General features: G+C 39.2%; 1 protein-coding gene across 1 annotated transcript; it reads right to left on the bottom strand.

Moving 5' to 3' along the window:
• Nucleotides 1–3,012: 3,012 nt before the first annotated feature.
• mpzl2b (myelin protein zero-like 2b) lies at nucleotides 3,013–11,437 on the bottom strand. The gene is made up of 5 exons (XM_085288647.1): nucleotides 11,041–11,437; nucleotides 7,003–7,172; nucleotides 6,593–6,806; nucleotides 5,803–5,965; nucleotides 3,013–4,825 (listed from the first exon to the last, which is right to left on the bottom strand). Exons 1-5 carry the CDS (start codon nucleotides 11,087–11,089, stop codon nucleotides 4,687–4,689), a joined length of 735 nt encoding a protein of 244 aa, XP_085144773.1. The 5' UTR covers nucleotides 11,090–11,437; the 3' UTR covers nucleotides 3,013–4,686.
• Between the last annotated feature and the right edge of the window lie 605 nt (nucleotides 11,438–12,042).

The following is a 12,042-nucleotide window of genomic DNA, read 5'->3' as shown; positions in this document are numbered from 1 at the left end:
TCAAATATACACTAACAGGGATTACTGATGTGGATTATTCACGCCTCCATTATTAAACCCGTACAGGTAGGTAAGGTTTGGTGCAAGGTCACAGCAGGTAGAGTGGAGACGTTTCATGGGTGGGAGATAACGTGGGCAGGCTGCAGGCTCACTGCTCTCCTCTGCAGGCCCCTCCACTGGAGTATCAATGCAGCAGCAGCGGGAACTCTTCCAGAACTGCAATAAGGGAAAAAAACAACAGCATCGTGCTGCAGGAAGACAAGAGAGCTACTGCAGACCTGTGCAGGATGACTGTAACTACACAGAGAGCACGTCAATTTACAGCCAGTACAAAACATAATTATATTGTATTTACTGGTAGACATGTCCCTCACATAATGCATTATGACTTGCAGATGTTTTCAAGTTTACCTCAGACTTTTAAAAGAAAATCTTGGTATCTGGATTTACTGCAGCAAAACACGTGAATCTGTAAAAATACTTCAGTACAAGTAAAAATCCTTTCGTGTTAGCCTTACTACAGCTCTGGTCAGAAGTTTGCATACACTTCGTAGTTCTCGTGTCTTTCTTGTTTGATACACTCTCAGTCCGAGGCTACGTGACATTTGCTTCACTGTGGACAGTGACGCTGGTGTTTCAGCAGTTTCCATAATGTTGCAGGCTTGAACCTTGGTGGTTCCTGTGTTGCTGCATGACTGCGATGTTAATGTTGGTGTTTAAATGATTTCTTTGAACTTTTTACAGGGTGGAATAATTCTACAGCATACAGCCTGAAAAAGTTTGAAAAACTAAGAATTGAGGCACAAGATTGAAAGGATTTTGGAGTTTCTCTAATCTACACATGGTCAAAAGTATGCACACAGGCCAAAATATATACAAACATCCCCACTAATATTTGGTAAAATTACCTTAGCTAGTTGCAACCACATGCTTTTGGTAGTCGTCAACAAGCTTCTGGCATAAATCTACTTGTATACTTGATCACTCCTCTCTTAAGAATTAGTAGAGATTGTTTAAATTGGTTGGTTTTCTTGAACTGACCTGATTTTCAAGTGTAGTTTGTAAAATCTTCAACAGGGTTGAGGCTTTGGGAAAACCATTCTAGCAGCTTAATGTTAGTGTGCTTTATCCATTCCAAAACCAGTTTTGATGTAATGTATGCCGCCGTGTTCACGCTCCAACTGTCTAGCTGTTGATTTGAGGTGAAGCTAAAGAATTTGGAAGTATTCCTTCTCCTTCTTACCCCACTTTGTGTAATGTAATAATGGATTGCATTTATATAGCGCTTTTCTAGACACTCAAAGCACTTTACAATTCCACCATTCATTCACTCTCACATTCACACACTGGTGGAGGCAGCTACAGTTGTAGCCACAGCTGCCCTGCAGGCTGCCATATCGCGCCATCGGCCCCTCTGGCCAACACCAGTAGGCGGTAGGGTGAAGTGTCTTGCCCAAGGACACAATGACCAGGACAGACAGAGCTGGAGAGAGGATCGAACCGGCAACCTTCCGGTTACAAGATGAGCTTCCCAACCACGGTCGCCCCCAATCACATGTAATGTATCTGTACCACTTAAAGAAAAACAGCCTCAGAGCATGGTTATACCACTGCCATGCTTGACAACTGGTACAGTCTCACCTTCACTTCACTTTCATAAAACATGCCAAACTTGGGCACCTTCTTGTTTTTTTACATTAATTAAAATGTTTACTGTGTAATCATTCCATCCTGGAAAATGAACAAAGAAATCGTTAAAAGTCCTAAATTACTATGATATTCATGCCCATGATGAGTGTACATATACTTCTGACAGCTGTAAGTACAGTTATATAAAAAAAGGAAGATTATTTCATAAAGTGCATTTCACAGATATATTTATGTGCAAAGAGAAAGGTTAGAATGATGTGTACAAAAAACAGCAGTGAAAAGGTCTCAGTTAGCATGTGAAAAGCTACAGTTCATGACAGCACAGTTAGAAATAGTCTGAATATGTCTGGCGTGTTTGGAGAGCTTCCAAGGAGAAAGCCTCTTCTCTCTGCAGAGAACATGGCAGCTCAGATTAGGTTTACAAAGTTGCATCTGAACAAAGTCCTTTGAACAAACAAGACCAGAGTCGACATGTTTGGCCACAATGACTTTATCTGACATCGGCAGTGGGAAAAGATGGGAACTATTTATCCAGCTGAGAATCCAACCAGAGACTTCAAAACATTTGCACCTGTTTGATACCCAACCTAGCCACTAAACTGTCATATCACTCCAAAACATTATTTCTTTTAATGAGAGGTAAGTTAATCTCTCACAGCAAAAAAAAAAAAAAAAAGCACAGCACGTTTATGTGGTTCTGTGATTGTTAAATATGGTACACTTACACTGATCTAATGAAAAGGAATAAAGTAAAGGGGTTCAGCGAGTTGTTTTCAATGATAACAAATACACCGCACAATATAAAATGAAAAAATGAATCAGTAGGGCGACAGATGGGGTTTTTGACAAGCTTGGACAATTCCAGGCAGGTTCCTGCACGTCCCAGTCTTTCCACCCCGCCTTAGTAACTAATATTGTTCCAGCAGCTTGAGTTAGATTTATCTTAGGACAGATATGAACATAACAGGTAACAATGTAATTCAATTTCAGGAATACAAAAAATGAGCATTCAAGTTACCAGTGATGTGTTCCACATCTGTTTGATGTTTTTGTGAATTTATGCTCTTTGTGAGCAGTGTCAAAGTAAAGTCACCAATATCCTTTCAATAACTGTCCCAGTGAGAGTGTTTCAAATTATTTGAAGACACAGAAAACATCAAAGTGACTTTCCAGCACAAACTGTAAGCTGCAATCAACTGTTTTAGGGCAGAGTGACTTACAATAACTCACTGTCACACACACCGAGGAGTGGCTGACAGTTGGTATGTTGCATTCTCTTCCATGCTACTGAGCTGTTAATATCGAGCCTCTCTGTACACACCCTGATCACTTCTATTCAAAAAGAATTCACAAGCCTTTATGATTAAAACAAAAAACTTTATTCCAAAGTCACTGAACAGAAATTTTTATTTTTCACTTTTTATACAAAAAGCAGAACACAAACTTGCTAGTTGTCCGTGAAGTAAACAGTAGTCATTGCTCATAAACCTGTTGGTGAACTTTTGGAAAGAAAGAGACACATTTTTGTGGCAGCAGCACAGATAAGCACTATCTACACTGGCAACAGGGTAGTGTTAGCAATGAAACATCTTACTAGGGCCTACGCTTTACACATCTACAGTTCAATTATTTAACAGTAAACATTCATGGACACCCCAGAAGGGCAATACATGTCCAGTTTTTGAGTAGAAATCCCCAATGAGATTACACAACAACAAAGCAACATAGCAATCATAAACAGTACAGTGAACAAGTCTGGCATTTATTTGTCGCAGTTATTAAAAAATGAAATGACAACTCAACACATTTCAGACATCGGCGCCTATATACTGGAGTATGTATGTGGAGTACTGAAATAGTCGTGTAAGTTCTTTATTTGTGCAGAAAAAGCTGGAATCAGTCAGCTTTGGTTGGTGCGTCACATTGGGAAGTGGAAATAATTTGTAATAGTTAAAAAGGAGTGAGCTTAGCCAACCGTTGTAACCTGCACATGACTTCTGTTTAATGCTAGGAGCTTAACACACTTGATTTTCTCAGCTGAAATGTCATTGGTCGAGATTTGCTGTCTGCAAATGCAAGCTTTTTGGCAAGGAAGAAAAAAAAGGTAGCTTTGCAAAGATAACATGTGTGTTCAGCCAAATATATTTTAATCCTGTCAACTACACTATAGCAGCAAGTAAAATGTCAATAAAGCAGCAAGTAAAATGTCAATAAAGCAGAATGCAGTAATAACCTGATATTTAACTGAAAAAGTACTAAGAAGAGATATAAAATGTTGACAGATATTTTATTGTATATGCTCATCTTAAACTGGAGAGCAGCAAACTAGAAGTCTCAGAAGAGAATCCAAGAGAAGCTCAGTTTATCCATAGACAGTATAAAAAAAATGGAAGTAGCTTTGAGGCAAGAAAAAAAGAAAGAAAGAAGAAGAAGCTGTATGAAAGAGTCTTAAAACAAACCAGCATTACATCATCTAAGGATCTGGTTTCATATCAGCCTCATCATATCAGTTTTTTAAAACCAAGATGGCAACGTCATCTGAAAGCTTCAAAACTTCAAAGACTTCAGAGACCAGGGAGCAGTGTCACAGAAGCTACATCCATTTCTATACTGTCAACAAGTCTTCCTTAAAAAAACATGATGAAATTAAGAAAAACTGTGAAATAAATCCAGAATTTTATGAAACATGCTGCTGACATAAAATTTTAAAACAAAACAAAAACATTGTAATATGTCAACATTTTTTCTTGGGATTTTTTTTCCAAATAAATAAAAGTTTTAACTTATTTGCAAGTCACTGCTTTTCTCTTTTTACTCACATTTTAATATAAGGTTAATATCTAAAAGTAGCCTCTATGGTGGAAGTGTTCCAGAGGTGCACGGGGAGAGTTTCTTTACAGGGAAAAATTAGATTTCAATCAGAAGTTTTTGCTTTTCATGGGCGGTCACAAAACTTTCTGAATGCATCACATCCACATGATCAGCCCAATAAATTTGTGTGAATGAACAAATTGAATTCAAGAAAAATACATCTATCTAATCATCATCGTCATCGTCGTCATCGTCATCGTCATCATCATCATCATCTCCACTGCTGGGCTCAGACTCTTCATCGTCTGAACTGACCTCTTTTTTCTTCTGCAAGGCTGTCAGATGCTCTGCCTCCTCGGGTTTGCTGAAGCACCCCCACCAAACAGTCACACACAAACACAGATGCAATGAGAAGGACTATTTGTGGGATACTGGCTTCAATCAAAAGGGAAGCAAATATACAAAACAACACTGGTTTACCTCAGCAAAAAAAACCCATTATATATAGAGAAGGAGACACCCAGACTCCTCGACTTGAAACCAACCCAGCCCAGAGCCCAGAAAATCAATGAACTGATTCTTACCTTCGACAGTTCAAGACTTCTGCACTAAAACCCATTCACTGTTCCCTGGATCTTGGATTTATAAAATGACAAGTGCTGTGAAGCAACAGTTGTTCTTGCAGCTGCTGCTCACCGAGAAAGCAGAAGATTTTGCCCAGACAGCTTTCACCTGCCAAAGCTGTAATGTAACCCATTAGTAGAAGGCAGCAGAGCGCATTTAACTCAGTTCACCGCAGCAGTATCAGCTTTTCTTTATGTTGAAGACCACGTACAATTACCTCAAAAAGGTGCTCTAGTTAAAATTGACATCTATAAAATTTACAATAAAATAACCTGTGATTGAAAGATGCTAACTAAATGGTAAAATGCTAAAGATTATACAGAAAAACAGCCTCACTCATTCAGTTAGAACTGCTGCTGTGAACAAGTATTAATAACCACCATTATAAAAACCAACCATGATTATAATCCATAACCTACATTTAAAAAATTCTGTTACAAAGTATTCAGTAGTCACAATCAGGACCAACTTTGTAGAAAAGTCTCAATAGTATATACACACATACAAAAGTGTACAGACTGGAAAGGGTGTTTGAGCTCTAATACTGAAATAACTGAATAAAAAAAAAATACATTAATATTCAAGACATTCACAATAGAGGAAAAAACATAGACGAAGATGCCCTTATCCTTATTAGTCATCTCCTCCAGGAAAATCAACCCAACAGCCAACCAGAGTCCACACCAGTCCCAAAAGACAGAGTTCTCTGGCCCTCACCACACAGTTGGGTCTTTGAAATCGTGCTCGTGCAGCTCAAAGTCATCTTCCCTTCTCTTTTTCTTGTAGAACTTCACTGCCATAATGATAGTGAGAATGAGCAGGATTACACCACAAGCACCTCCAACTATGATCGCCAGGAAACTTATCTCAGAGAGGGACACTAGGAGCAAGAAAGAAGACAAAGTAAAGATGAATGAGCGACCCAGTGGTTAATCACACTGTCCTGCTTCATTCAATCATATGACACATACTAAAACGTTCTCTATTTTTTTTAAATGTCTCTTTTCCCTCACTGTACTGCTTCTGATAACGATGCGATGAATGAGTCAAACTTTTCATCTCAAAAGTAACAGAATCGTCATATATGCAACGCATCAGTCTTTAAAAGACTTATTCTAATACATACACATACAAATGTCTCTGGTGCCTTACAAACTACTGACCATCATTTGAAGTTACTGCAATGAAATTTTGGCTAAATAGCCCAGCCTGCTGTATTTTTCTCTGTCTTTGAATTCAGCCCTCTGTGGATTAATCATTTTAATTTCCCTCAAACAATGTGGCATCTTTTCGCTCCTAGCACATCATCCAGTCCAGATCAGAGAAGATATTGAGCATGATCTTTTTTGATCATTGTGAGCTGATGTTTTCAAAGTCTTCCTTTATTTGTTTTTAGCAGTTTAGCAGATTGTTTAGCAGATAACAAACTGTGTAGCAAACCAAATCATGAATCATATCATTCAATCCACGAGGTGTCATTTTTGATATTGAGGTCCAATAGTCTAACCTTTGTTGATCACTCTGAGGTTGATCTCTCCAATATTGCCTTGAAAGTCTGGAGGGTTTCTCACTTGGCAGCTGTAGGTGCCATTAAAAGTTGGATTCACGTCCTGGAGAGTGATGGAAGCATCTTTTCTCATGATATCTCCCGACCACACTACATGCCCTTTGAACTGCGGAGACGTTGGAGGGTGAGGCGTTTCATTCTCGTAGTAAAACAGCTGCCACATACATTACAGAAAAAGACAAAAAAAAGGAAGTGCAGAAATAGAAAATATTAACACACACTGGAAACTTTAAACATATAAAACTAGAAGCTAATACAAGACTGAAATTGAGAGGAAGAAATTAGGTATTATTTGAAAGTCTTATGGACTGAATTTTATTACATTTAAAAAAAATCTATTTTATACTCACAGACTCGCCGGGTTTTGAATTCAGGGGTTGGAAGTACCAGGATACTGTGACAGAACCTGGAGTCACTGGATGAGTACTACTGAAGGTGCAGCTTAGTTTCACATCCGTCCCGTTGACTGCTTCCATTTCCTTCTCCGTTCTAATTTCTATCCCAGTAACATGCCGCACACCTGAAATAAACACGACCAAACGAGAACAATCAAGATTGAAGTTAGTTCAAACTGCCCATTTCATTAAACACAGTAATGTCCTTGACACACCATGTCATGTGCCTCAGAACTTTACTGCCTTTCAATATAAAATGTGAGTTTGTTACTTTCTTATGGCAACGACATGACAATCTATTCCACAGCCTGACTGTGGTTTTACATGTCTGCCAGTACAACAACGAACACAGCAAATTGTAATTTAACAACATCTGTACTTGCACACCTACTATGAGGTTAGTGTTAATCTACCTCAAGATCTGCTAATTGGAGCCCTTTTAGGGAACTTTTAGAACAATCTGATGATAATGAATTACAATAGTCCAGCCTGGAAGCAATAAACAGATTAGGATGTTTCAAATTTTAGTGATATGTTGCAGATGAAAGATGGCAGTTTCAGAGACTTCCAGCACCAGTAAGACACAGGATTTCTTTCCATGCTAAATTAATGGGATGTGAAGCTCTTTAGTATAATGGTTAACAGATCCCTGGTAAATAAGGAAGCAGCTCAACACAGACAGAAGAATAAGAGTTAAGAAACCACATTAACCTTAATAAAAGAAGAGTAGTTACGTTTTTAGAAATAACTATTTTTTGTGCTATACAAATAAACTTGCCTTTAAATCTGAATTACTGAAAAACTTATCAACGCTTTCCAAGGCTCTGTGGGAGCACACAGCTGATACTCTTCAAATAATAATAATAATAATAGATTGGATTTATATAGCGCTTTTCAAGGCACCCAAAGCGCTTTACAATGCCACTATTCATTCACTCTCGCATTCACACACTGGTGGAGGCAAGCTACAGTTGTAGCCACAGCTGCCCTGGGGCAGACTGACAGAAGCGAGGCTGCCATATCGCTCCATCGGCCCCTCTGGCCAACACCAGTAGGCGGTAGGGTAAAGTGTCTTGCCCAAGGACACAACGACCAGGACAGAGAGCCCGGGGATCGAACCGGCAACCTTCCGGTTACAGATACGCTTCTCAACCCCCTGAGCCATGGTCAAACAAACAAGGCCAGTTTCAGTTCTCCTCTCAATTATCTCCTCCATGGCCGAGAGTGTGGGAACACCCCGTCAATGTATCTGCTGTGTTTACAGACCAAGGTTAATATTGTTAGTTACAGCTAAACTGAAAACTTAAACCAGAAGTGAAAAAATATTTAATTCACTAAAATCAAATTTAACTTTTGGGGGGGAAAAAACTACAACTGAAACTATTTTGTAAACTTGGAGAACTAACTTCACTCTGCACAACTAACTGAAACTAAGATGACTTAAAGAGAAAAAAGTCAAAACTAAACAAAATGAAAACTAATTGGAAAAAACCAAAAGTACTGTGATCACACATCAAACAACCCTGCAGTCAGAGGTTATGTGCAAGTTTCCTGTTTAGAAGTAAGAATCACACTGCAAACATGGATTTTTTGTTAATTAAAGATGTTTCCTAAAATGTTGAATAGATTCCTGCTCAGATATCAGATATAGAAATGACTTTGTATGACCAAATGCTGTCCAGCTCACGTATCACATGTTAGTTAAAGAAGAATGCAAAATCCATGTTGCATATGGCTTAGATTTACATTCGAAAACAACACACAAGTTAAGCTGCAAATAGCAGCTGGTTCAAGTGGATTTTGGCGTCAGTTGCTCAGAATGACATGCAAAAAGGAAGATGAGTGACTGGCATTCTTAAAAACAGTCAGAAGACACCTCAAGACAACATGCAGAGAAACACAGTGAAAGAAAAGGAAGCCACAATAAAGGAAAAATAAAGGTATGGGATCCATCATGAGCAGCACAAACATGCTGTACTTAATGTGAATGTATATGTTCGAACTTCTTCCAAAATAAATTAAAAGTCGTTTTTATAGTTTTTTGCATAAAGTTGTATTGCAGACAGCTGCAGCTATGCATACATATTTATTTTTTAAATATATTATGTCATTTTATATAGAAAGTTGGGGCTCTGACTTCCTCTTTTATATATAAGCTGTTCTTATACAAGAAGCTTTTTCACAGTGTTTGGCTTTTGATTGTAAACATTACAGCTGTTGCTGAAGCCTTTAAATTCTCAAATGTCTACAGTCAAACCGACACATTGCATGTATGGCATGTTGATTTTTTTTTAATATCCACAAAAAAGTGGATATTAAAAAAATAAATATTAATGAAATTACTTGCATGGATTAAGGCATGAATTGTGGATAGTAACGGTATGTGTGGCATATATAGTCACTGGGCACTTCATTAGGTACAGCTTACTAATACTAAGGTGTTCCTTGCTGGACCCCTTTTTGCCTTCACAGCTGTGTTTATTCTTTGTGGCATAGATTCTACAAGGAGCTGGAAGCATTTCTCAGTGATTTTGGTCCATACTGACATGACAGCATTGCACAGTTGCAGCAGATTTGTCAGCTGCATATGCGTGATGATCTCCTCTTCCAGCACATCCCAAAGATGGATTCAGATTTAGTGACTGTGGAGACTATTAGGTACAGTGAACTCATTGTAGTTCGACCCTCCTGGCACTACAAGCTGTTCATTTTCGTGCCCCACCGTCCCTCCCTTCCTTCCTTTTTCAATTCATTCACTTCTCATTGGTACATGGGGATTTGCCTGGCCTGAGAGCTGCTGCCAGTCAACTCTCAGGCTTTCCCCAAACCACAGCCTCAATTTATGCTCAAGCCATCTGTCATTATCTACTAGAAATGCTGTGAAACCTAAAGTGAGGATGTGGTCCTAGCTAGTGAATTGTTATTTTCAGGAAAACAGTTTGAGATCAGTTTAAGAAGCAGCCATCATGAGATGAGTGATGCGGTCATATAAAGGGATGAACATGGTCAACAACAATACTGTGGTGTTTAAACGACGCTCCGTTAGTACTAAGGGGCCCAAAGTGCGCAAAGAAATTCTTTCCCTCACACCATTAAACCACCACAAGGCTGAATCACTGCAGAACAGATCCATGCTTTCATGTTGTTTACGTCGGATACCATCTGAATGGTCACAGAAGAAATCCAGGCTCATCATACCAGACAATCTTTTTCCACTTCTGTAATTTGTTATGCCATTTTTGTGAGTCTGTGCAACTTGTAGCCTCAGTTTACTGATCTTGGCTGACAGGAGTGTCACACAGTGTGCATTCTGCTGCTGCTGCCCACCTGCTTTGAGGTTTGATGTGTTGTGCATTCAGATGCTCTTCTGCACAGCTTGGTTGTAACAAGTGGTTATTTTAAGTTACTGTTGCCTTCATATAAACTCAAGGTAGTGGCCCATTATTCTCCTCTGACGGATACTGGATGTGCTTTCTTTTTCAGACCATTGCAGTTTCTGAGATACTCCGACCAGCCTGTCTGGTCTAAGTATTTCAAAAATGCCACTTTCACGGTTACTTGGATCCCCTTCCTTCCCGTTTTTTAGTTTGAACTTCGGCAGGTCACCTTGCTTAATTGCTTTGATCTGCTGCCATGTGATTGACAAGATATTTGCGTTAGCAAGCTGCTGAACATGTGTACCTAATAAAGTGATTGTCAGTTAAAAGTATGATCTAATACAAAGAAATAATCCATGGCTTCAAATCCAAACACGGTCTTATCAACGCCTGCTACGGCATACTAGCAGAAACTGGTCGCAGTACACGTAAGTGTACTTTATACTCTGTACTACACCGTGAACGCCCAAAGAATAACACGGGCTTTACAGCTCAGAGACCAAATAAGATTCCGAACTTGATGTTTCGTTTGTGTTTCGTTTTATTAAACACGGTTGCCATGTTTGTGAAACACGTTAATAATGCGATGTACCTCCCGGAAGTTCCTAAAACTCACCTGTCAGGAAGAATCCTCCCAGGAGGAGCAGAGGTAATATCCGATACATACTCCGCCTGATTAATTCTTCTGTATAAATCCCTTCATGAAAGTTTATTAGAGTCCGGATCGCGACTATCGCTGCCAAAAGGACAAAGCCGTTTTTTTGGACAGTGAAAACCTCAGTGCACCTGTAGGCGGAGTTTTGCCTATTGCATAACACATGCCCATGTAATCTCACAACCGCTGAGTCGAAACGTGACACATTTCAACCCTACCTTCTTCTTACTCCTACTTTCTAAGGCTACGTTCACACTGCAGGCGAAAGCGCATCAAATCCGATTTTTTGGACCCTATGCGACCCATATCCGATCATGGTATGACAGTGTGAACGGCACAAAATCGATATTTTCAAATCCGATCTGGGTCACTTTCGTATGTGGTACTGATTCCGATACATATCCGATGTTTTAGAAAGCGACTGCTGTTTGAACGGTCATGTCGCATTAAATCCGTCTTTTACGTCACTGACACAAGACAGACGCCAATTATCAGTTCTGGAGAAGACATCGCGAACGCTTCCTGGCCAATAAGTGTAGATGTTAGTGAAACTGTTGAGAAGACAACGTTGGGGAAACGTGAACATTTTACTTTCACGTATATTTTATGTACTGTATAATCTGATTAGTTTAATTCTAAAGTCCGAAGTCTTTATATTAAGGCCCATCAGTCAAACAATATGGTTTGCTCTGGGTGTACAGAGCGTGTTGTGTGTGACGTCTTCTTTTGCGCATGCGGGCCGCTTTGAGCGTTCACACTAGAGCGCGTTTGCTGTCGCATTTTATTTGTAGTGTGAACAAGCAGACACAAAAATCGGATTTGATCAAAAAATCGGAATTGAGCATTAACACCTACAGTGTGAACGTAGCCAAAGAGCACATTCAGTTATTTACACAGCTAAATGCGTCAGACACCTAAAACTTACCAACTCGCTATAGAAAACAGTAAATAAGACAACAAAAA

The sequence above is a fragment of the Mchenga conophoros genome, linkage group LG10 (genome assembly GCF_057382185.1).
Source record: "Mchenga conophoros isolate Kocher_MC1m ecotype Shallow Benthic linkage group LG10, M_conophoros_male_GT1.1, whole genome shotgun sequence".
NCBI lineage: Eukaryota > Metazoa > Chordata > Actinopteri > Cichliformes > Cichlidae > Mchenga > Mchenga conophoros.
This window is presented reverse-complemented; position numbering and strand designations above follow the sequence as displayed.